Source organism: Coturnix japonica, chromosome 5, assembly GCF_001577835.2.
Source record: "Coturnix japonica isolate 7356 chromosome 5, Coturnix japonica 2.1, whole genome shotgun sequence".
In the NCBI taxonomy this organism is placed as follows: Eukaryota; Metazoa; Chordata; class Aves; order Galliformes; family Phasianidae; genus Coturnix; species Coturnix japonica.
Window position 1 is genome coordinate 4225948 of NC_029520.1, and position 26447 is coordinate 4252394.

Here is a 26447-nt window from a genome sequence, read left to right on the forward strand (position 1 = left end):
TGGTTTCAACCCCCTGCTGTGTGTAGGGTCACCAGCCACCAGACCAGGCTGCCCAGAGCAACCTCCAGCCTGGCCTTGAGTGCCTCCGGGGATGGGGTGTCCACAACCTCACTGGGCAACCTGTTCCTTTTCTTTGCATGACAGGGTCTATTGCAGAGATAAGCTGAGTGTGTAGTATTTAAAGTTCTCCACTACTGAAAGCTTTCACCAAAATACGTGAGGCATTGGGATGGTAATGAATGCTATAGATCAAAAATAATAAATGCTAGAAATGGCAACGTGTTCCTGATTGACCTCAATAGAATCTCTCATCTTGATATATTTATCATTTGGATTTTTTTCTCCTTCAGTAACTGTTTATCTGTTCTCTTACAGGGAAATCTGGGCTCGGTTTCTAGCTTTTGAAAGTAACATTGGTGACCTCGCCAGTATCCTGAAAGTTGAAAAACGGAGGTTTACAGCATTCAAGGAAGAATATGAGGGTAAAGAAACAGCTCTGCTCGTAGACAGGTATAAGTTCATGGACTTGTACCCTTGCTCTGCAAGTGAGCTTAAGGCTCTTGGTTATAAGGTGAGTGGGTAGTGCCTCCTTTTACTGTTATTGATTTCAGTCATAACAAACTTGAGATATTCCTTCTTTAGCACTTGGTGTTTTTTCTTGGTAGAATTTTCCTCCTTTTTTTCCAATAGTAAATGATGGTTAAAATGCGTCAATGCTGCTTTTTGGAATTTAAATTCGAGGCCAGAAGCCTGTGCCTGGTGGTCTCACATCTCATTTCTGACCACATGTATTTAAGTGGTGTATGAGTGCTGTGCAAGTCCATAGAGCTTTGGAGAACAAGATGGGAGTTGTATGTCTTAGGTGCACCTAAGATTATTCAGGCCAGGGGCTGGTTTCTGTGTCTTGTGACACACCACAATAGAATCACTTGAGCTGATGCATGTGAGCTGCCATATGATTCATTTATTTTCCAGCTAGAGCGAGCTAGAGAATGAAATGAGGGAGAAATGGCAATTGTGAAGCTTAACGGTCTGCACCTGTTCACCTAAATCTTCTCAACTGAAAAATGGTGCCATTCAAAAATGCTAAATATGTTCCCATTCTGAAACAAAACCACGCGTGTCCATTCCCAGCTGAACAGTCCCACTGTAGGACTGAAATGCATGATGACAGCATGCAAGCCTTGCCCAGATGGTCAGCTGTAGTCGTAATTACGACAAAGCGAGAAGAAATGAGTGGTCGAGAGAGATGTTTTGTTCTGTAATTTAAACAATGTGGTAATGCCAAGTTCAATGCTGTCTCGTTGGCTTTCACAGGACGTCTCCCGTGCCAAGTTGGCAGCTATAATTCCAGACCCCGTGGTTGCGCCGTCCATTGTGCCTGTTCTCAAAGATGAAGTTGACAGAAAACCCGAATATCCCAAACCAGACACCCAGCAGATGATTCCATTTCAGCCACGACACTTAGCACGTAAGTCAGATGTTCAGGCAGCCGTAGTTCACCCAGCAGCAGGGTATTAACAGGGATGCTTAGCAAACCTAATCACGCAGACTTCTTACAGTCACACAGATTTGTACTTCAATTTTAGGCTGTTGCTTTAAGTGGATTGCTAAAGGCATGCGTGTATGTTTTACCTAAATCTAAGGTCACATGAAAACAAGTACAAGTAGATTCTGTGTCTGGCAGTTGGTAATAACCTGTTACGTGCACTGCTCGTAGACTTTAGGTCAGTAACTCAACCATACGTAATCAGTAATTAGGCAAAAGTGACAGAGTAGTAATTATCTGCACCTAATAATAGCTTTGTTAAAGCAATACAAGTCTTGCTGTCTTGCACTGGATTCACATACCCCTTTTTCCCACAGCTCCAGGTTTACATCCTGTACCAGGAGGTGTATTTCCTGTTCCACCAGCAGCTGTAGTCCTAATGAAGCTCCTGCCACCTCCTATTTGTTTTCAGGTGTGTTATAAGAGTTCCGAAAGCTTACATTTGTACAAGTTGTTCTAATTTGACAGAACCACGTTATATACAAACTCTATTTGAGTATTCTGATTTTTGCTTTTTTCTTGAAACAAATCAGGGTCCCTTTGTTCAAGTGGATGAGCTCATGGAGATATTTAGAAGATGCAAACTGCCAGACAGTAAGTCAAGTTGTTTGTTCACTCTGCAGCCTGTGGTAGTGCGCATATGACTTCATTACACATATGGATATTACCGTCTAAGATGCAGACCTCATTTATAGCTGTATAGTTGTTATTTAAGAGCGTACTGTTGAATTGGCTGTGGTTGTAGGCTGGAATCAATCTAGAGATGTTTGTTCAACTGTGCAGGAAATCAACAGAAAGTAAAACAGCTGAAAATCACCAGCTGCTACTTCAGTAACATTTCAGTGGTAAGCATTAAAAGAAATTAAGGTTTTCAGAATAACCCTAAAAAAAAGGCAGGCAGTATATAAAGCAGCATAATGACTATGATTAATTAATTAAATTACAAATTTGCAGCACGTTTATAGATTACCTAGCACCAAGATATCAGCCAGTGTACTTAGCAAACTTAATCAGAGTGAATTCCAAGTCTTTGGTCATCTGAATTTTTGCCTTGGTAAATATAACTCTGCCTGCACACTGTAGCAGTGCTTAAGAGCAATTCAAGAACCATGTTTTCATAGCTCCTACAACGAAGGTAAAGTTCTGACATGTAAAAAGGGGACAGCTCTGTACCCTGAGCTTCTATGGGAGATGATTCATATGGCGCTTTTCATTCCCCTGCTGGTTGAAGAAGCAAATGATCAAAGAGGATCTGCTTTCTGTTAGAGGGAAAATAAATCACCTGCTTAAATTATACATGGTATTTTTGAAGTTTTTTCTGTTTTTAAGCAGAAACTGGCATGCTGTGCATACTTGCTGATGAGTCAGGTACTAGGGATCCTGTTGCCCCAATAGATCTTACTATTTTATTAAGCTTTCAAGCTGACCTCAGTACATGGATATGGAGGTCTCAAGCTGATGCAGCAGCGTTCATTTCATAAGTAGCGCAAGTTTTAGATAGTTGAGATTCAATTCTTAACATTTGCAGAACGGTGCAAGCAAGCATCTTATCTTCCTAAAAGCTCCAGAGTGACTCTGTCTATCTGTCTTGGTGTCCCTGTTGGCATGCTTATTGATTCTTATTCCAAAAGCACGCCTGCAATTGTACTCAGCTTTGCTGAAACAGTTTTCTAATTGGGGAATTTGGTTTGACAAATCTAATCTCTTTCTCAAGCTGTCGATGAAGCTGTACGGATAATTACTGGAGGCCTACCTGAAATAGCTGTGGAAGGCAATGGACCTGTGGAAAACAATGCTATGCTCAATAAGGCTGTCAAGAGATCTAACGAGGATTCTGATGACGATGAGGAGAAAGGTTCAGTAGTTCCCCCTGTACACGACATTTACAGAGCACGACAACAAAAGAGAATCCGGTGAAACAAGCTTGGAGTTGTACTGTGACAAAGACTTGCGTTGAGTTTGTCAGTCTCTTAAACGTTAACGCATTTAAAAGGGACAGCTGCAAAGAAACAAACAAAAAAAAGTCTTGAAAATGGTTTTGTTACTGTGGTGCCTCTCTTCTATATGGTTCTCGACCCAAAAAACAGCCAGAACAATCTCAGAATGTGCTCTGAACAAAACTGGGGTTTCCAAACCGAAAGCGCAAGATGTCTAAGTGCGTTTTGTTGGAGGGTGTTCACATCCACCACTTGAAATCTTGTGGGTTTTCAGCAGTTTTATTTTAAAAACTGGATGGCTTATAATTGTGAAGCATTTTGTAATTCACATTTTCTGGAAGACAGTTGTTTTCAGTTTGTCCATGTAGTGTCCTGCCTTACTGGTCATTTTTATTTATGGCAGAATGTATGGAATCTGTTTTATAGTTGAAAATTGGGGGGAAAAAACCCAACATTCCTTTAAAATAAAAGGATATCGATAGCATCGTGCCTCATTCTACTTTTATTCAAACACAACAAAGTACTTTTTAACTATTACTCAGCAACTCTGAAAGCAACGTTACCAAGAATTAGAACCATCACAGGAAATTGATCAGAGCGTACATACAGGAATTAGCTTTCAGTTTTTCTAGAGGAAACAGTATTACCTTTACTTTGAATTCCATGACTGTTTAAAGAAGACACCCGTGTAAGACAGTCTCGTTACAGGTCTGTAATGTTGGCTGGCCATGAATACTGGCTCCTGCAGTCTGTTCCTGGACACCTGCGTCAGTCTTCCACTTACTAATGTACAAAGCTAAATGTTAATATATTAGCTACTGAGGTTAACTGGTTATTTTCAAAGAAGCTAACGAAAACAAAAAAGCCATATGAACTTTTGAAGCTGCTAGTTTATATATGTACTTGACATTTTAACTTGTCATTGACTATTCAGGACTGTGCTCTCCTGAGACGGTAAGAAGGCCTATGATGAACAGGGAATTAAGGTATTCAGACAAGCTGAAGGACATTCCCAGCACCAGCAGTAGAGATAACTGTAGGTCGTTGCTCCTATCTACCAGACTAAAAAGATGGAACAACATGTGTGTACCCATATAAATACTGACACAGAGCTAAGGTATGGCAGCCTTATCAATCCTAGCATTTCTCTTTTGCTTTGTCACTTAATTACACCTGCCTTCTGATTGTAAAGACAGTGCAGAGAAACTATTTGTCAGCAACAGCCATTTAAAAATGACCAGGGAAAAATCACTAGTGTGATTTTTTAGATCTTTTCCTGTTGCCAGGCCTACAAAAGCTTATAGAAACTGAGGTACTCCAGGTTTCCAGTGTGTAACCTCCAAAGGCCACACGAGGTAACCACCTCATGCCACAGCAAGCTGGAGTTGGCAGTCATGGACTGGGAGCACTCAAGTAAGTACCATTTTATCTGTCCATAACTCAGTCCCACTCATTCTACCATACTTTTCATACTCTGTTCCTCCCCCCATCCCTGAGACCTAACAACACCAACAGCTTCTCCTATGCTTAGGTTGGAAGCCTTTAAAAGCAGCCTCTAGGGAATAGTAAAATGTAAAATAGCAGCAGCAATTTCTAAACTTCAGCAACTCTCAGTTACAAAAAGGAAAGCAGGTTTTTCTGTTTCATATTGTTTTTTTAAACTGCAGACATAATGTTTTGGGTAGCCCCTTTCTTACCCAGACTACTGGGTTAATTTTTTGGAGCTGCGGAGCTGTATTTCAAGATGGATTCTCCACTAATAACAGAGTACTGTACGTAGATGCAGAAACCTTGAAGACCTCTGTAGTATCCTTTGACCATATCAAAAACCCACTCTGCTTTTTGCTGGCTACCAACCTACTCCTTTTTAAGTTACCAGGGACACATGCAAAGACAGCCATCCATGCTGCTATCTGAGTAAACTCAGCTAAGGGAAAAGTATTCACCTGTCTGAGCTGTGAACTCTTACTATGGAGTTCTGTTCATTTTTTTCCTTTGGGAAAAGCAGGCTTGTAATGAATGAGAAAAAAAGCAATCAGATGATAGTTGCACAGGGTAATACAGAACGAAAGCTCATGTTTAACCCACTTGCCTCCAAACTCAAAGCAGGTGTGTCCCTGCTGACATTTAAAAGCATCAACACTGATAATCAAGCGCTTTCTTCTAGATGGGCTGTTGGTTGACTAATTGATTAATAAAATGAACCTGGATGTCAGCAATAAAAGGGCCATTTATTCATTTTACATAACCGGTTTTGGTGGTTTTTTTTTTAGAGAAGACAATATTTTGCTTTGGATACAGTGTAGCGTTTGGGACACTTAGTGTTTATAATGATGAACTTGGTTTTCACAGCCTCATTCTGTTTTGGTTACTGTAACGCAGCACTGCCCTTGGGAACTACAGGAAAACTTGAACTGCACTTACCTCCTAGCTGAGCTTAAAACTGCAATAAGGCTGTAAGACCACTGAGCTCTTCTGCGAACACTCATCTACACAACACGTAACTAATGAAATTCAACACCTTAAACATTTAAGGTTTTAAGATCACCTGTGTAATGTAAAAAAGAAAAACCTTCTATTGAAAATATTCCTTGTGTATTCAAACTATTACTCAATAATGCACCTCCCACCATGCCTTAAATTCACTTACACTTCTGATAGTGCTCTGCACTTCCTGGATATCTTTGAAGACGATTGAAAAACGCAGCTATCTCAAGTTATAGTTGTTTAAAAAAAATCAAGTAGAAGTTTTGGCCTAAAGTTTAACACACTTAAAATCCTTCTGTAAATGACACGGATTTATTTCAAAATTACTATTTCACACAAAAAGGAGTAAACTACTAGCAAAAAAAAAAGGTAAGAAACGCCACTTTTATCAAAACATTTCAGCTCTGCCTTTCTGAAGTCTTTACAGGAGATAAATACAGCTGCAATCTATAAGATTGCCACCTTGTTAAGTACTGTACAAAGCAGAGGACAGTTACCCAATAACCAGAAAATCTGCTACAAAAATAGATTGTGTTTTTTGTAACATCTGCAGGTAAACAGCAAAAAAATGCTATTAAAAATGCAGAAAAATGTTGAAAGAAAAAACCTAGTAACCTACCACACTAACCATAATGTTACAGTAAAGTGCTGTTTGGCTTCGTTTTTTGCCTGTTAAAGTTTCTCTTACATGGAGTCTTAGCTCACTTAAGTCTTTAAAGTAAGAACTTTTTAAAGCCACATTGCCCCTGCAGGGAAAGACCACTGCTAACCTGCTGTGTGTGGATGAACAGAACTGAACTTGTGAGAAATGAGAATGAAAAGCCCTAAAATGAGCTTAAAAACAAAGTTTGGTTGTTCAACTTTTCCTATGTCGCACCTGCCTGGGAATCTAAAAATTGCAGCCAGAGAGAACTATCACAACACTCCCTCACCAAAGTTGCATACTTACATTGAAAATGTATCTCTTTTTCACCATTTATCTCAGAACCCCTATTGCAATTCATGCGTTTTCCTCATCGATCAGCACTAGTGATTTAAAAGGAAATAGTGTTTACATGGAGAGCTGTTTTCCTAGACAAATATCGGTGCAATTTTTCAAAACAGCTGACAAAATTAATACTGCACTGGTACACACAAATTGTGTTCACAATTCTTCTGGCTTCCCTTCATCTTGGGGTTCTTCCTTAGTCAGTATTTTGTCAAGAACAGCATCGTAGTAGGGACTGAAGACCATCTTGTTGTAGTTGACAAGACGAACGTACTTGACAGCGATCTCTTCCAGCTCTCTCTGAATAGGGCCTAATCCTCCAGGAACAGTGGGTGCTGCTTTCTGGTGACTGGATGCAAGAGAATTCTCCAGAAACTTCTGAATTCGAGAATCTGGAAAAAAATTAGACCAAGAGTTTGTTTTCAGAAGAGACAGGCAGCTTAAAAAGATTCTAATCTCATATGAAACACAGAGCATAACAAACGTGCTTAAAATAAATTAAAATAGAAACCATGCATGATGTGCCACTAACAGCTTTATAAATAGAGACGCTTTGTCATGTGAGAACAGAGTACTTTTGTCAAAGCATACCTATGAGTTTACAGATGGTGTTATCAGGGTTGGCCACTGCTTGGATCTGTCCTTTCAGCACAGTCTCTCTCTCAGCTGTGAACGGTGCGAAGCCATGCTGGGAAAGGCAGCTGTTCACTTCGGCACACACCTTCTCACCAATGGTAGCCAAAGACTCCTTCAGGTTAAAGGAGCTATGGAACGGGGAGTAGAGCATTACTTAGCTACTGGAGTTGTTCACTTTATCCCCATCTTTTGAAAATCAAGTATCCAATTACATTTGCCTTATTTATCAAACGTAACAGAAGAAAAGTAATCCAGATCACGCAAAAAATAATGTATTTTATATACATGAAAATCATGTTGAGACATAACTCAAAGAGATGGGAGAGCATTAAAAAAAATCTCCAGCCTGTGCAAACGATACAAGTATGAGCTGATTTTCAATCTACAGACATCTCAGAGTAACATAAAGAACAACTGTCAACCCACAGCGCATACAGCAACCTTAATCTGTGGGCAGGTAATTGGTGCCACTCTCAGTCTCGATGGAGCCCAGCCAAAACTGTGAGCAGAATTTGCTCCTTGTACACACACAGCTCTAACCTGGCATCACAAGTAACATGATTTAAAAACAAACAAACAATAAGCATGCCATATTAAAAAGAACATAGTGAAAAAAGCTGGCTCTATACCAGTAAGGTGAATAAAAACTGTCAGCCTTGGCTAATCAGAAGCTCCCACCACTTCCTCCACGTATTCCAGTCCATAGCCAGAATGAGGCTGAAAATGATTATTTAGCAGTCATCATGGAACTACTGATGACCATGTGAACAGTGTTACTCGGTACTCACGGAAGATGCATTCCTGTCAGCAGCACCTTGACAATGGTTTTGATTTGCTCAGCAAATCCAGGCACATCGATGAGAGCTGCGCCTGCTGCGTTGAACGTGACCAAAAGGACAGTCCCAGCCACGAGCAGCTGCTCCAGTTCCAGCTGTATTTCCTGAAAGCGGCTCTGGTCCATGAGCACTGTCTGCAAAGAACAGGAGAGGCAGCACAGGGTGAGACCAGACTCAAACACTTCTGAGAAAGCTGCAAGAAATTCATCAGTGAACCATTACCAAATGACTTCCTCAGGAAAGGAAGAGCATTGCTGACATTATACACATTCAAAATGAAGGGGGTCTGACAAGAGGAGTGGTGTATTCTCACACAGCTATTACATTCATTCTCAAGAAAAATGAAAGTTTAGATAGTCCCTATGTTCAAGCCTACAACTACTGAGTTTATATTGTGAGCAAGTTTTAACCTGTCAAATCTGAAAACTCATATTTTTAAGGAACATTACGTGTTGAATAGTTTGAACTGGAGTGTCTCCATAAACCTCTCAAATGGATTTGAAGGAATACAAAGATGATAAATTTCTTGTTTCTATAAACATGTTGCAAAGAAAAGCCCCCCATATGGACAACAATCTGTTTATTTTTTCCCATCATGAGTTCCTGGCCCTTCTGCTCCAAGAAAAGACACACAATCTCAGGAAATACCACATTCCAACTGAATAACAGCCACCTTGACTTTCTCTCTGACGATGTGAAACTGACACAATAGCCCAGATTCTAATGGGTGCTGGAAAGATTTTGAACCAAAATCTCAAAATCTAAATCCTACAGCACAAAGGGGAACATTTGAATGAGGATAAAGCACCAAAGAGCTGACTTCTATATCAGAGTTTGGAAACTACAGTAAATGCTGGACCAGTCCTTTGAGGAACAGCTACCAGAACCACAATTTCAATATTCAGTAACTAATTGAAACGTGGTCATTTATCTTAAACACTTCCTTCCCCCCTCCTTTCCCTTCAAGTGAAAAGTAGCAGAACAAGCACAGAAATCAATTTTCCTGTTAAACACTTACTTCTGGGAAAGGCCTGTTTGTGTGATCCCACTTCAGCAGCTTCAGATATGCGTGATTCTGCACAGCCACGGAGCACAATGCAGGAGCTCCTCCAGCAGCACCAACAGCACTGCTGGGGGGAGGTAACTTTTTATATCTCAGCTTTGCGAGATCATCTGCTGCTTCTTGCAACCAGTCTGTGACAAGGTCTAAGGCATCTGTAGGAGATAAAAAGGGTTGTTAAGGAAATTCCTTTTCAAAGTTATTTTTTCTGTCATTAATTTCCAGATAAAGCCATTACTTACTATTCCTAGTTACCCACAATACTGTATATTGATATGCATGTTATTTACTGCATTATGAAGAACATCTAAAACAATATTAACGCTGCACAGCTTTTGGGGCACAAGCTGTCATTTAGCATATGAATTACATAGAAATTAATGTTAAATCTGATTTATTTGTAGGATGTACAAGCAAAGACACACCATTTACTGAGAGGTCAGGGGGGAAAAAAGAAAGGAACAATGTCATACTTGGCTGTTTCTCAAGAAACTCCTGAAACTTCTTTCTTTCATATTCAGCAGACTGCTGCATTAATTTTGGCCTAATACTACTGACAGCGAAGTTTGCCATATCCATTTTCATTAGGTCTAATACAGAGAAAATGGCTCTAAACAAACAAACAGAAAAAGTTATTCAAGGCTGCAGAAGTTTAAGAGGTTATACGTACAAGATTTATTGCAGATTGCCTAAGGAAAGAGCAAAAACATGCATGGAAAACATTAACAGGATGCTTAGTTTAAGAGACAGAAAAAGTAGCTTGAGCAACCATGCACACACATGCATGTACATCTCCCAAATACAACATAAATCTTGTTCTCCTGAAGAAATGTCTCCACAGGATTAACTTTACTAGCTCCATAGGTCCTATTCCCCAAGTTTTACAACATCATAAGCAGACAAAAAGGCACCCGAGTTTCCAAGCTTGCATACTATCTGTTGGCTGCCTATATAGCCAACCTCAGTAGGAAGTGAATAATTAAACCTGAGGAATACAAAACCAAACCCCCTTAATTTCAAAGCAAGCTACTTCCTGCTGGCAGTGTTTCTGCCAAGTCAAAGCTTAACTCTTGGAGGGTTATCAAATTAGAAAACAAGATTAATAAGATTTCCTCAATCTATCGGGAGCTCAAGCTATTCAGCTGAGAACATGATGACAAAGCAGATACCTCTGTGCTGCTAAGTCTAACATGTGCACTCCTGGTAGGACTAAAAGCATATTATACTGGGGGGAGACAGAGCATAAACTGAGGAGAAAGTAAGAACTAGCTAAAGTACACTAATATGTATCCCTTATTCCCACAACTGCTTTCACTTCCCCTCCTGCTGTTTATAATAAATCCTGATACAAACTGACCGCTCACCAGTTATCTGATAGTTTACATACATCTGGCACTTAGAAAATATCCTTCGGTAACATGCTGGAGCCAGACAAACACAATTCACCCAAACAGGAAGGGTCCTTGTTAAAAACTCCTGGCACATCTCTCCCCGTCACACCCATATGACCAGGTCTCTCTGTGTAGCTCTTTCATTTCTATGAATCAGGTTGCCCCGATGGAAACACCCCCCACACCATCTCTCTCTAAAATTATTTAAAGGACTCTCAGTATAACTAATAAGTACCACTTCAGTACCTGAAGAGAGGAACTATTTCATGTATATCTTTGAGTTTCTTGATTTCTTCATCTCGAGCCGGAGCACAAAGGGTCCCCATCATTCCAATAACAAATTCTACCAACTTAGCAATGTCCAGAGCCCCATTTTCAGCCTCCTGTTTTATCAAATCCAGATCAAGAACTTCCATAATCTGGTTTCTTAATCTTGTATGAGCAGGCAATAAAAAAGACAGAAGATTCTGAAACAGAAAGTTTTAAACCGTGTATTAGTTCTCAGCACCAAACACTGCAGGGATCAAAGCAGTCAGTGAACCACTTCTCATTTAAACTAACTGCCATCTGAAAACAGAATCGCATTTTTCTGAACAAGGCCATAGAGCCATTTGTCAACTCCAAATTCAAATGTCTCCCTTCATTCTTTGTGACATGAAATGAAGTGGTAAGTGCTTTGTAGCACTGATCATACTTCAGACTATTGCACTTGGCTTTGTCAACCCAGTGTTGGGACATCTTAGTGATCCCATAACCAACGTGACTGTCATAGCATAGAGGAAGCCTGGAATTATGAAACCCACTTTGATTCATTTTACATGCTTTCCCATTTGTTTGTACCTTCAAATTGCTGTCCTCAGCTTATACAATTTACTTATGTGCAGAGAAAATTAGGCAGTAATGAAGAAGATCAAGAGCTTCCCTTATGAGCAACCAAACTTCTAACTCCTCTTGTCCATTCCCATCAACACATCCATAAAATTTCACTAATTTACTTTGGTAGCATGTGACCTTACCTCTTTAATTTCTCCCAGTAGTTTAATTGCGTGGTCATATGTCGGTGGATCTTCCTTCAGCTGAGCTTCCAGACAATCCCAGAAAGCTTTGTGCACAATCTCTCGTACTTTTTTTTCCAAGCTGTGGGTAAATAAGACCAGTTAAAAACAACCATATAAGTCTTTGCACCACCACATGCAGATAACTGCAGCTCCTGAAGAACAGCATGCAAGAATGTGAAGATAATGTAATCAGGACTATTTGAGGACCGACAGAAGAAAACTATCATTTTGTCACTCAGGCAAGATGAAATAGGCAAAGGATTTGACATGGCTCATACCCTAATAAATGGTTACACGCAAGCAAAGAAGGCTATCAATAAAATCCCTGAAAGTACCTCTGAAGTATACATATATATGGAATAATAATAAAAAAAGATAAAAATTATACCTCATCTTCAAAAGAACAGTATTAACATTCCTTTGACTAAGCAAAATTCATTAAGGAAACATAACAGAAATGAAGCAGCTTCTGTGACACGAAAGCTTTTGCGCTTCAACACATAAATATGGCCATTACTCTGAGTTAAGGGCTCAGTTCAGTTTGTATAAACAATAAATAAATTCCAACTGCTTTCTCCTCAAACCATTTCTCTACTCATACATTCAGGCTGCGGGAGACTCCAAACTACACATAAACACAAACAAGCAATTAATCCAGGGAAGATTCCACAGTGCCTCTTCAGCCAAAACCTTCACTAAACAGAGGGACCTTGTACTAGGAGCAGTGCTGGCAGATCACTGAGCTCAGGCACTCTTGGTAAGATGATCTCTGCAATATATCTGTTTCTCTGATCAGGGGAAGAGATGCAAATCTGACACCGTGCTGAACAACTGCTGCCACTGTTCAGAATCTGTGAGCAAAAGCAACCAAATTATTGAAGAACAGGGTTGCTTCTCTCCCCCTCACCACCTCCCTTTTTAAGGTGTAGAGAAGAACACACTGAAAGAAGAAAATTTGTCTAAAATTCTTCTCCCCTGAAGAATGTTGAGATAAATTTCATGGTCCTGAGGCAAAGCAGAAAACTTACATATCATCACTGCCCATTTTCAAGTGAGAAAACCATAAGGAACAAAAGCAGACACTGAATTCACTATTCAAATGAACACATCTCTGAGGGAACAGAACTGCATGCTTACCTTCTTGTGCTTCTTCCTAAACCTTCCCTAGCAGGCACTGTCAGGCAGAACTAGCTGGAGCATTTATTTCATCCACTAGAGTTATTCTAAAGCTATACAAACGAGGATTTATTTCATACACCTATTTGGTAACAATCTTACCTGTGTTCAGGTAACTCAGCTGGTTTGATCTGGAAGTCTCCATTCACAACAATTTCGTGTGCTAGTGCCATGTTGGTTACTCCCTTAGCTGTTTCCATTAACTCTTCCACTGACACAGGCCGAGGAGGGCTAGCTGCAACATACATTAAACTGTCAGACAATTACCTAGGAAAGGCTGTGGAGAAGAGCCTGCTCATAACAACTATATGAAGAAACAAACAACAAGCCAACCCTCCCGCAGAATATTTATTTAGAATTGTTTAACTTCATCTTTCTCTGTACCATAGGAAGAGATGATAAAAAGACTAGCATTGTCACTGCAGCATTCCTCTAATGATTGGGTAGACATTACCATTTCAATTTCATGCTTTTCAAGGAAGTGACTTTATTTCTAAAGCAGCCAGCAAACAAGCCACCATTGATGTTAAGCAGTAATTATTCCCACTACTTTCAATGTGACTGGCACTTCTCCAGACTCCTCTTTTTCCCCCAGGAGGTCACCATCCAAGTGACAGAAGATGTCAAGGCCTTAACACTGATACCAACAACTTCCACCTACAGCAGGCATTGGGACTGATGGACAAGCAGCTTCAAACTGGACCCTGGAGGACACAGCTGAGCAGAAGGAAGCATCACACCTGAAAAAAACAGGCCAGCTTCCATGAGGTAGGAAACAAAGGAAGTGGCCAATGCTAGCATAGCCTGGAAAGTCAAAAGAGAGACAGTGACACTGACAAAGGAGAAGGTTAAGTTACTGGTGTCCTCGGGTGAGGCAGGCATGAACAGCAAGGTTTATCTCTGCTCCTCCAGAAAACGCATAGCTGAACAGAAGGGGGAACCGCCTCTACAGAGCTGCTGTAGTTGATTGCTTCCTCTCTCTGTAATTCATTCACTTCAACTGCAGTACAAGCATGGGAGCAATGTATTAATTCCCAGCATGAAAGAAACCAAACAGGCTGGGTTTACTGGGATGGTCTAGAAAAACCAGTACGGCTGCCTCATTTGACAATCCAGTTTGATTGGACTTAAACTAGTAATGCACAAAAGGTCCTTCAAAACTAACTGTCCTTCACTTGTCTGCCTTTCAAAGCAGTTCCAAGTACATACAGCACAGTTCCAAGAATACACGCAGTGATCTAATTTTTCATTACCATCTCGCTCTTTTCACGCAGCACTCTCAAACCCAGATTTCCTCCTGCCTGGAGGTATATCTTGTACAGTGTCTCTGGGAACACAGCAAGAATTGATATCCAGAGAAGAACCAGCAGCACAGTGAGCTTACAGCTAAATGAGTGCGCTCCTGTCCAGCTGCCAAATGACTTCACTCCGTAGACGCACTCAAAGCTAAGAGACTCTTTCATTTACCAAAGAATGCTCTTAAATCATGGTACTTCATTCTTGTATTATGTCTGCTCCCTTCTGAGAGAGAAGGGCTTGAGACCAATGAGAGCAAGACAAGGCAATGCATTTCACTTTCACATGTGCATAGTCTTTCTCTATAGAGTTCATCTCCTATGTGTAATATGACACTAAGAAAAACATTAAGCTCAAGTAATAATGAACACTATTGCAATAAGAAAAAACCACACAAAAACACAACAAATAAAATGTTACATCCTGGCACTCCCCCGACAGAAACCTGGGGCTGGTTATGTGAGAGATTCCGTTTCCTTGATCTCTATCTCTGGAACCAAAAAAAACCTTCCCCTTCATTTCATCTATAGATTTGCCAGAATTAATGAGAGATCTTGCATCCAGCTCCTGATGTTAAAAGCAGAATGACAAAGAAAAACACGCCCTAGGAATAAACCTGGAGTGCAACAGTCCTGCAATCTCCTTGTCAGTGGAAGTGATATTAAGATTAAAAATACAACCTTCCACCTGTGTCTGGCTGGGTAAGAGGGAATAAAATGACAGGGCATGATTTTGGTGGTGACAGCCCTCCCTGCCCTCTGGCAGAAACAGAGGCTGCAACAATCCAGAAGGTTTGGCCGACAATGCAGACAGCAGCATCAGTTTGGTTGCAATATACTGGAGCAGTGCTTATCCTTTGTGTGAGTGCAGTCACAGAAAGCTCTAAGGCACACGTGGCTCAGAACAACGTGGTTACTGTGAACAGTTAAAACTAAATGGAGGAAAGAGGATGTGTTACAAGCAGCTTCAAAGCAAATGATCGGGAGTTGTCTAATATTTCATCGCAAAACAGTCAAACTGACACAGAATACTATAAAACCCCATTATCATTATCAACTCCACTGCAGAAGACATAGAATTGGACTTGTTTTATTTAACAAAGGGCAGTTTTGCTTACACTTTGGTGTGTCATCTCTATGTGAACCTGGAACACTCTGTCGTATTCTCTTCCTGACAGACTGCTCTGAGTTGTCCCAGCTCTCTTGATCATCCTCCAAAGCACTCAAATCTTCTTCGCTTGAATGCGGCTTGTGGGGATCCTGAGACATTTTCACTTGTTTCTTCCCAGAAATAAAAAAAAAAAGTTAAAAAAGGCAATGAATAAGCATTTTATAACGTGGCTGAGCGAGAAAACATCTTCAGTTCTTTCAATTGAGGAAAAAAATTGAGAATAAAAGAAATGTTATGAGGAATTATATGATGTCATTGCCATCATGGCAGAGGACCTGGACTAAATGACTCACTTCCCATCTCACACAGAAAGAGATGCTTTCAGCTCAGCTACCGTTTACTTGATCTGTATTCCAAGTGAGTTCTGAAAAACTCTTCCCCTGCCTTACCTGCCACATAAAGATGTAATAGAAAAATATACTGAGAAACACCTTCTAAGCAGCATTACAAACATGCTTTGCAAAAAGGTTATGACCAACAAGGTATTTCTCTACCATATAGGGGCGGTAAAGCATTCTGAACACAACATCCTCCTGCACTGAGACCCGGTCCAACAGATCAGAACTTAAACACCCCCACTCCACACCACCCAAATGAATTACAAAGCCGAAAAAGAACGAGGGACCGCTTTCCAAATATGAAAGAAACAAGCTCCCAACAAGAGATGCAGCTTCCAAAGGCACCTCACAGCTACTAGAAGAAAAACACTTAGCGGAGTCAAGGACTACATAGAAGAGGATGCAACACACACATATACAAGCAGTCACACAGGAATATGAAACACACAGACTTTTATCTCCATGCAACTGCTGTAATAACTAAGCCTAGTGCTTAGTGCTTCAATTGAGTGCACCAATGTGATTCTACAAGGCAGTCAGAAGACTTGGCATTTAACAACTGTTTTCCTTCTACAGCAATGACTCAGGATCATCATCTGGCGAGGTGCACAAGACACACAGCAACACTTGTCTACAGCGATGCATGAGTTTTATTTTAGACAGAAAGCATAGCACATAGGATAAATCTACACAAGAAATCTAAGGCATTGTTAGACACATCGACTTCACAGCAATGCACAACCTGTCCCTGTGCTTTACCCTCACAAGGCACAGAAATGCTGTAATGTAACGAAGCAGCTGGGAGTTAATTGTGAGCTGAGGGCTCCACAGGTGACAGGCAGGCTGTGGCACCAGCCAGCCCTGCTTCCACCACGCAGGCTACACTTTATATATAGCACCTTCCAGTCCAAATGCCAACAGTTTCATTTAAATAGTCAGAAAACCAACTGAGCCCCGTTCTGGCTGTGGAGAGCAGGCGGGAGGCTCCCACAGCCGCAGGCCTGCTCTCATCAGGCCCCACTTGTTGGCTCAGTGTTCAGCTGCCGGCCGTTAGAGCAGGAGCGCTGCCATTGTTCTCCACAGCGCATCCAGAACAAACCCAATTTCCACAGCGTAAATAAATAAATAAGGCCGACAACGCCTGTTCCAGAAACACGGCCGTCGCCTTTCATCTCACACAAACAGCTCCAAGATCACAACCCCATTCTCAGCAGCTTCCTCTAATCCAACAACAAGGCAAAGCCCGAGGCACGAACCAACACCTACAGCAGGTTCCACCCGGCCCCACAGCTCCGCGTTCACCCCGCGGCCCAGCGCGGCCCAGCGCCGTCCCTCCCTCCCTCCCCCGGGCTCAGGGCCCCGTTTCCCCTCCCGATGCGGCTCCCTCCTCCCCGATCCCTGCTGCTTTCCTTACCGGCTCACAGCGGTCCCTCAGTACAGCCGCCACAGCGCAGGGGCGGGCCGGGCCTCCGGCAGCCGCTCGCCCTACGGCCGCGGCCCGCCCCGGTGCCCTGAGCCTCGCCCCGCCCCTCGCTGTGCTGGCGGCTGTTCCCTCCCCGTGTCCGCAGGTGTAATCCCTGACATCGTGGAACAGCAGCTAAGGCAGCTCTTAGCACCAGCACAAAGATAGGCAAGGAAACCATAAAGTACTGATCAAACCTGGATGCCACTAGCTTCAGTAATAATCTCCATCCATTTCTATAATATAACTTTATTAGATAAATGAATACAAATGATTTACAAATATATTAGTGTTTTTCAATACCGCGATATAGAAAGTAATTTAAAAGGTCACACGCACGTATTACTGACTCTGTCTCCAAAATACTGCATAAAAATACTTGGGTTACTGCTGTGAAACTGATCTAACAGTCTCTTTTTCTCTTTGTCAGAGAGCTTTGAGTCTTCATCAATAGCTTTCAGCAGAGATAACAGCTCGTCCTTTGTGGTCTTCTCCATATTGGAACGACACTCTCTTTCATCAAGCTTCTGGCAAAATGTATAACCTAGAAGGAAACAAAGCAGGGAGATGATTAACACCACTCAGTCAACCACCTTCCACAGATCCACCTTCCTTAAGGAAGGAAATCTGTCTCACCTGTTATACTACTGCCATCTTGCCCTTCCTGCAGAGCCGCTAGTTTATTGCTGACCATTTTGTGCAGTATCCCCGGGATCTGGAATAGAGAAGACAAACAGCGGGTTAGAGAAGGCGATTCTGCACAAGCTTACGAGATACAAAGCTGCTCATTTCCTCCCTCTTACCTTTAACACATCTTTTTGGTGGTCCACAAGGAACAAGATCAGAAGGTCAGTTTTCCCTCTGGATAAGGATTTATTTTTGATAATAGCTTTAGAGAACGTTCTTTTCACAACCATCCTGTTGTCACTCTGAAGAACAACATGAAAAAAATGGGAAGGCTAGTTCTCCTGGTCATTGAAGGGCAGGGCATTCCCTCTGCTCTTCTAGAGTAATTACTTTTCCTGTAGCATCATGTGCTTCCTGACCTACGTCTGGGACATCTAGATTTCAGCCAATATAAAGCAGTTGATAACATTAAGAAAGCACATTTACCTCCTTCTGGAGTTTGAGCTCAGAATTATGGGCAGCAACAGCCATGAAATACAGTAATCTTCTGAACTCCTCCCTGATTTGGCTGTCTAGGAGTTTTAAATAGAGCTGAATAGCTTCTAGTGATTGTTCCATCTTCCCGTTCACTGGAAGAAAATAAAGGTATATATAAAAATACAGCAATAGATCAAACACATGAATTGGAAGCTGAAGAACTCAATTCTCTAAATGGAAGAACAAAGGGAATGAAAAACCTCCATTCTCACAAAGCTCTCATAGACACAGAATGGAATCTAAGTGCAAGATATTCCCACCAAGATAGAACATTTTCTTGATGACCAGATTAAAAGCCTCCTCAGAAGGCAGGTTTTGGGCTTGGCTGACATACAAGACACTCAGCTTGTTAATACCCAGCTCACATAAGCTTAGTAAGTCCATTTTTACTCACCTAGTAGCTCTGCAATTCCTGAATGAATTTCAGGTGCGTGGCTCAACAGCGGCTCCTTTTTCTGGCCATAGTATCTACCAATATTTTCAAACAGCAGTAGTTTCCATGTGTCAGCTTTATCCACTTGATCAGGCAAGTTCCTGCTAATCTCCACCACCATATGATCGGGAAGATATTCCAAGCAATCTATTGCTGATGAGAGCCATTCGTCTGCTCTGGAAGACAAAGTGGTTTAACTGTGGTATTACTTACTGGTGCCTCTCGAGGTGTTTGGGCTCTATGACAGAAGCAAGCAGACCAGTTTCTCAGTCAGCTGGCACTACATGGGTAGGTACTGGAATACATGACAGCTTGGTACAAATAACAGTTCTCCTGACCCACTCGCATCCCAGCTACACATCCCTTTGTTTAGCTGGGCAGTTACTAATTACTCATCTTGATTAAATGATAACAGTCAGAAGCAGTTAAACCTAAAGTTAGTGACGTCCTTTACTGTTATAGACAAGGACAAAATTACTGCTAGATAAACAGAAACCTGAGCCTTGAACTGATTCCAAATGGCAAGGTTTTTCAGCCTGTATTTCTGAATGTATTTATACAGTTTCAGGATCAGCTTTCTTTCGCCATTTTACAAAGGATAAAGTGCTAAACCATCCTCTCACTCATCCTGTTTGTTGTTTCCTATTGTTTTAAAAAGGAAAAACATCCTGTATGATAGCAAAATACTGTTCCCCCCTTCAGTGCATTCAACACATCTCCCCTCTAAATACTATCAAATCCTATCACAGGCTTCAGAAACTCCTCCAGCAGGCAGAACTCAGTTCAGCAAGTGCTCTTACTGAATCCAGTTTAACAGGTAGACAAGTGTGCCTGTTCATATCCTTCCTACAGTACAGCAGACTTACATTTCTACTTAAAACTGACCGTGATTTACATTTGGATGCAACTTTGCAAAGCTTTCTGTCCTGGGAGGTGAGCAATGAATACTTACTGTGAGTCACTGAAAGCCTTGAGAATCTCTCTGTCCAAGTAGGTGCTTGTGATGACATACCCAGAGTCCTTTGGTTGTGGAAGCTGAGGCTTGGCTGCCTGGTGCTCAAGTAAGCAGTCAACGAGTGGAAGGTCTACAAGCTGCAGCAGACGGGCAATTGTTTGCTCTCGCCAGACCTCATTAATAACTGGCAAGGGTGGAATACACAGAGCACATAGAGTGAGTGCCATAAAGATTAGGAAAATGGCAACTCCCCTCCCTCCCACCAACCCAAATCGAAGAGATTCATTTTTTCTGCTACTGTAAATCTATTCGGGGCAAGTGTGTCCCTTATCGTTTGTAAGTGCATTTTATCACTGCCAAAGGAAAGCATTAGCCATTTGTTTAGTTAACTGCAAGTATAGGAGAACCACTCTTTGGATAAGCCTGAAGTGCCTTACATTCTTTGCACTCTAACTTGCAAGCAGACTTTGTTCTAGATAATGGATAGAAGGGTAGCAGTGACACACTGACCTTATCGCAGCTTCTACAACTATGACCTCACTCCAGTGTTTCTATCACTCCCTGAGTGTTTCTATGATGCCTCAGCATCTTTATCCAAATGGAAAAAAGCAAAACTCATTTATAGTTTAGTCTGAAGAGATGGGAGTTGTCAGGAACAGTTCCCTACAGCACTGAAGCTGAGCAGACACACTGCTGAAAGGCTAGGAAAGAGTTTTAGCAAATAGACCACTGGCAGTGATTAAGTCAGGCACGGATATACTGCAGACAACTTGTCCTAAGTCCAGTTGGGCTCTACATGGTTGTCTATTCTTCTCCATAAAATTCAACAGCAGTTAAAATTAACTGCACTGTATTTTTGTCAGACAGGATCCAAATAGAAGCTAAAGTAATCTGCAAAACAGGTAATCTGTCCTTGTTATGAAATAGCATTCAAAACAGAGTCATTTTGACTCCATGACCATTCTGTCAGCCATCAGTCCTTCCAGTCCTACACTTAGAAGTTCCCTTCTTCTCCCACAAATGAGATATGCTTTGCATTACCTTGACGTGACAAGCTTTCCGAGATGTTTACTTGAGGGGTATTTGCAGGCTTTAAACTCAGGTTTTCCCAGAGATCCTCCAAGCTTTCTGCTTTGACAGGAGTACTGTTAAACAGCATGTTCTTCTGATGCCTGAGAGGAACAAACACATATGTGGATAAGAATACACACGTAAGACTAACTGAACACAGCATGCTTAGATAAGAACAACCATCTGAGGTTAAGATTTAAGACTCTCACAAGCACCTTCCCTGTTCAAGCAATAATACCTTAAAAAAAAACCACTCTGAGCACCACTTGCAAACAAGTACATAGCTCCTCTCTTAGAGCTTGTCAAAGATTGCAAGAGTAAACTACCTCAATTACCATGGAGTACATCTAGGCTAGGAAGGGGAATTACATGAAAGTAATACACACAAAAACCCCCAACCACTCATGAAGAGTCTGAAGCTTTAACACATTACTCCTAACAGTGACATGAGATCAGAAGTTAAGAGCTGTTCTTGGTAAAATTAGAAGGTGGCTGCTCCTTAGTAACACCTCCCCTGAAGCTGGGCAGGTAGTTCAGCTGATGCCATCCGCTAACAGAAGTCTTCGGAAACCTGTTCCCTATTTCTGAGTGTTAGCTGGTTCCCCTCATAACTGACTTCATATGCTGTCAAGTAGAAAAACAAAGCAACAACTCCAGACCCCGAGTTTCTATTCCTCTAAGCATAGTTAATTTTAGTTTGCGTAGCTTCTTTGCTATGGAGCACCACAGAAGTCCTTTTGCTATATATGTGACAAACCATTTGCATCAATAGATGTGTTCCTTTCAGAAATGGAAAAGAAAAGGAATGTAGTCGAGCTGTGCCCAGCCCGGAAGAAAAACACCTTCGTTCTACTCAAACAAAGTGAATCATCCGGCTTCACAGCTACCTGACAGGTACGTTCCAAAGTCTTGCTTAAAGATACACTGTGATCAATCCATTTTCATTTCTGCACAGCTGAAGTAGTTGATTTCTCCAGAATTCTCCTATGCACAAACACACCATGCACAGACTCAGGGCAGTTTTCTTTAGCACAGAACAAGAGCCAGTTCTGAGGAAGTGTGGGAGGGAGAGCAGGACAGAGACTATCTGTTCTTAATCTCTGCTTCTAGAATCTTCTGTCAGTTGGGCTGACACACTTCAGCCATTTAATGTCTGCTTCTCTCAAACACAACAATCATGCTTTTATTTTTTGGCCAAGCCAACATCATTTGTGATTTTCAAGTGTGTTTTATCAGAACTAACACAATAACCACCTGAAAAGAAGCCCTCACGAGAATGTCAGAATACACAGAGATTTATGTCTGACACCAAAGCTCTAGAGGAAAGCTATTTGGCCAGGTTACCTACATGGCAGCGTGCTCTGTTCTACAATAGTTGAGCTAGTTCAAGGCTTTTCTCTACTCACTCCTGAAATGGCACAGAAACAAGCCCTTGCCATTATGTTCCCTCTCTGGCTTTGTGATGGCATGCAATAACATAACAGCCTTGTAGCCTGCTACTTCACCTAGGAACAAGGCACATGCACACAAAGAAACAGCTGAAAGCATTGCAGAAAGTTAAATTTGAAGACTACTCAAGCTAAGACAATGAAAGCAGCAAGCAATTCTATTCCTCTTTTCTTCATAAGATGGATTGATTAGTGGCTTAAGCCACAGCTAGACAACTCAAGGTTTTCTCCTGCGTACAGCCTGCTTGATGCACCTGAATGCCAGCTGCTCACACTCATTTAGATCCCAGTAGATAAGTATCTGCAAGGCACTCAGCTTGCACACGCTCCCCTTTCCCTGAAGGGGATGCGGAATAGACAGAAAACAAGTAACCATGCAGGCTGAACTTCACATTTGTTTCCTACCTGCCCTGCACCACAAACACCCACGTGTAGTTGCTTCCCCTGCACCCAAGTCCTATCATTACTGCCCCTTTTGTTTCCCTCTCCCCATAGAAAAATAACACAGCATTTCCCTATGGTAAGGTGTTTTATCTCCACAGTCCATCGTGTACCAACCTTTGTGGCGTACACTGCTGGTAATCTTTATCAAGATCCGCTTGGCTTGAGGCATTTGTGAACCTGTAGAGGCTGCTGCTACTGTCCTCAAACACCGAGCGTTTGTCTTTTCCAAAGACTCTCCTTGAAACAGCCTCGAACACTTTGTAGTCCATCAGCGCTTGACACACTCGCACTATTTTAGAGCGGGAAATATCAACATCCCCAAAATACTTGTTCTGTAGAAGATGAGCAAACACAACATCCACTGCATCTGAGCCAATAAAACAGTCATGGTAGCACTTCAGGTTCTGACGACGCTTTTTCACTTCCACTTGAGTTTGAAGCGCGTTGATAATGCTGCTCCACACATACGTTGCTCCAAACGGCTTCTGGGCCAAGCTAAAACCTAATGATACAAGAACAGAGAAAGTACAAAGATTGAACTCGTGCTGCAATTAGAACTGTCCCCTCTGTGGCTACTGAGTTTTGTGAAACTTGTATGGATGTAAGAAGCTTGAGGCTTCTAGTTTGGCTTGCATTGAACCAGCCTTGAACAAAGGGTTAAACACTTGAGCGTTATCAAGTCTGCCTGCATGGTACCAGCGTATCTCGCTGGGTTGCTCTCACTGCTTTAACCTGCAGTGCAGCTCTGTATCCAGCAGCTTTCACTTTCTCAGCATGCTGCTCCATAATGCTGCCTCCTGCACGCTCCCCACGTTACCCAGCACTGACACCTGTGGGATGAACACCTGAGCACACTTGCTGCTTGTCTGCTGCTCCCTGGTTTCCTCTAGTAGCAGAGACAAAGAGTACAGAGCTGTGAAGGTAAAGAAGGGAGCGGGGATGAAGAGACATAAGAACCTTGTGTCCTACACGACTGTGCATGCACACAGGGTACCTAGTGACACACTAACTGCACCAAAAACCCATGAGACATCATTCACTGGACACTAACCCCACAGAAGAGACTCCTACAACCATGGCTCCAACTGAGTTCACGCTTTGTGTACTCAAGGCCACATCCTTGAGCCAACCAGCCTTCCCTCCCCTAATAAAACCACTGAACTATTACTCATTTACTAACCTCAGGTTCAGAGGATCATGCTAGAAATGGTGCTAGCACAGACTACAGCCAGCTTCAGCAAGGGCTTGAGACACAACATGCTTGTAAGAGGCTAGAATTGGAATACACGTTTCTCAGAACTCAGCTGGGCAATTGACAGAGAGGGCAAAACAAGTGGAAGAGATAAATGCTAAAGGACAAAACAAGGAATGGAGAGTTGGCAGCAATCCTACAGCCAGCCATCTGGGGTTATGACAGACCTCAAACCTCATGAATTAACAGTGTAACACAGTGTTTAAAGAGGAAAAAAAATAAAAAAAAGCCACGCAACTTGTTCTGGAACATATTACCATGAACATTTTCCACCAAGATACAGGAGGTATTTTGCTGTTCAGTCAGAGAATTGCATTCCATCTGGGGCACCAGGGCTTCCAGCTGCTCTGTGACTGCCAGAGAGCCAAGGAAGGAGCAAATTAGGAGGGGAGAGGGGAATGGAGATGATTTAAAGGAGAAGAGAGCAGGGAGCGCAGCAGCACAGCACCCAGCAGCGTTACACGGGACATCAATTACATTCAGAGCGACGTGCAGACAGACACCTGCTTTCTGAAGGCAGCTTGAAGAATAAAAACACAGCGCACAGCAACGCGTCCACACGGCAACGCAGGTTTTACTTCCCCGACACACACAGCCCGCACTGTGCTGCTGCTCAGCGCCGCTTCTCCGCCTCCACCTTCCAGCCGCGGCTCAAGGGCAGCGCGAAGGGGCCGAGCCCGGACACGGGACTCCGTGCGGAAGCGCCTCCCTCAGCCGGCGGGGACAGCAGCCAACTTTTGAACTACGACCGAGCGGGGAAAGGCGCCGGAGCCGAGTTGTTGGCCGGCAGCGGGCACAAACCCCAGCCGCCTCCCTCACCTCACCTCACCTCCCCTCACCTCCCCTCAGCTCACCTCAGCTCAGCTCACCCCCCGCGCTTCAAACCCCCCTCAGCACCAGCCCCACCACAGCCCCCATCCCGCTCCCCGCTCCGTACCCGGCGGCCTGACGGCGGGGCTGCACATGGGGCTCAGGCCCAACGCCGCCACCTTCTCTCGCACCGCAGCCATCCCCGGCTCCGACCGCTCCACACAGCGCCCAGCCGCCCGCTGCAGGGATCCCGGTATCCCGCTGTGGGGCGGGGCGGCCGCGCCAGCGCTTCAGCCCATTGGTGGCGGAGGTTGAACGGCCGCCCGCGCGCAGAGCTCTCGCCTCAGGGCGGCTGAGGGACGAGGGAGCCGGGAATGAAAGTTGGTATTGTGTTGGAGCTGTTAGGAAGTGACAAATAGGTGTTGCTTTCTAAAGGGAAAACGGGAAGACAAACTTCAAAACAAGAGAGGGTCCATTGCAGGCAGGCGTAGTGTAATTTCCAGGCGTTCCACACACAAGTGAAGGAGACAACTGAATACGAGGCCTTGTGGAGAATGAAATGGACATATGAAGTCCTTCAGTATCGGTATGGAAAAGGCAGGACATGGAGCATGTGTTGTCTGAGAAGATGGAGGGTGCTGCTGTTGTACTGTGCTTGTTCAGTCATGCTGGGTCTTCTTGAAAGAAACAAAAGGGAAAAAAAATCAGTTTCTTAAAACTGAAGACCCCAAATCTGAAGAAAAATAAAAATGAAAAGTCTAAAACAAAGACAAATTCAATGCCCAAAAGAACAGACTGACTTGCCACTGAAAACTGATGGCCCAGACATGCATTGCTGCAGAATAATGCTGCTGCTGTGCTGCTCATTTGCAGAAGAATTTAGGCACTTCACACGTTAATCTGACATCTCTCCAAGTCAGACCACGCAATGCTCTCTATTCCACTGCCAGACTTACTGCCTTCATTTCAAGTGTCGTCCCAGAGCAACACAAACTTGTAAGTACACATCAACGCCATTTAAATTTGCATATACAAAAAGTCATATTGCCATAATAGCAAGGATCTGTTGGACACAGTCTTCAAGGTTTTGTTTCTGAAAGAGCACATCAAACCATGCTTAACATAAAAGTTCATACAAATATTCCAGTTATTTAGAATATGTCTTATATCCGAGTTATGTGTTCTGCTGTTTATACTGAGGAATGTGAGAGGTTTGCTCGGAGCATGGGTTAGAGAACTGGCTCTCTGTCAGGATGCAGAGCAGATTATTCACAAATTCACTCCTAGTTTCAATTCCTCATTACATTAAGATGATGTAGATTCTTTGGAATACAGTGATGCAGCATTCACACCATGATGCCAACCACACCAGCTCCAGTCTCTGTTCAGTTGCACAGCTTGGGTAAGAGTACAATTTGCTCTTGAAGCACAAACTTCAGTATTTTATAGCAAAGAAATCTGCAAGGATTCCGCCTCTGCATTTTTG

At 42.6% G+C, this 26447-nt stretch overlaps 2 protein-coding genes across 6 annotated transcripts in view; one reads left to right on the plus strand and one right to left on the minus strand.

Moving 5' to 3' along the window:
* CSTF3 (cleavage stimulation factor subunit 3) overlaps positions 1-3970 on the plus strand; it is a 35221-nt gene extending 31251 nt beyond the window's left edge. Inside the window, exons 17-21 of the mRNA XM_015863475.2 lie at positions 376-571; positions 1318-1471; positions 1867-1961; positions 2083-2143; positions 3264-3970. Of these exons, the coding sequence (XP_015718961.1) occupies positions 376-571; positions 1318-1471; positions 1867-1961; positions 2083-2143; positions 3264-3466 (709 nt within the window). The 3' untranslated portion in view covers positions 3467-3970. The remainder of the gene's footprint in view (positions 1-375; positions 572-1317; positions 1472-1866; positions 1962-2082; positions 2144-3263) is intronic.
* On the minus strand, positions 3971-25283 carry LOC107314340 (T-complex protein 11-like protein 1). 5 transcript variants are annotated; one of them, XM_015863471.2, is made up of 16 exons: positions 24655-24802; positions 24409-24504; positions 23014-23401; positions 20978-21108; positions 19934-20120; positions 18943-19157; positions 18498-18640; positions 15532-15694; positions 13221-13353; positions 11901-12021; positions 11131-11351; positions 9967-10103; positions 9452-9648; positions 8386-8567; positions 7553-7725; positions 3971-7353 (listed from the first exon to the last, which is right to left on the minus strand). In XM_015863471.2, exons 2-16 carry the CDS (start codon positions 24470-24472, stop codon positions 7118-7120), a joined length of 2691 nt encoding a protein of 896 aa, XP_015718957.1. In that variant the 5' UTR covers positions 24473-24504; positions 24655-24802; the 3' UTR covers positions 3971-7117. The 5 variants fall into 5 exon arrangements, with proteins under 5 accessions (XP_015718957.1, XP_015718956.1, XP_015718955.1 ...); XM_015863470.2 differs by having other exon boundaries at positions 24629-24704; XM_015863469.2 differs by lacking the exons at positions 24409-24504; positions 24655-24802 and adding an exon at positions 25089-25271.
* Between the last annotated feature and the right edge of the window lie 1164 nt (positions 25284-26447).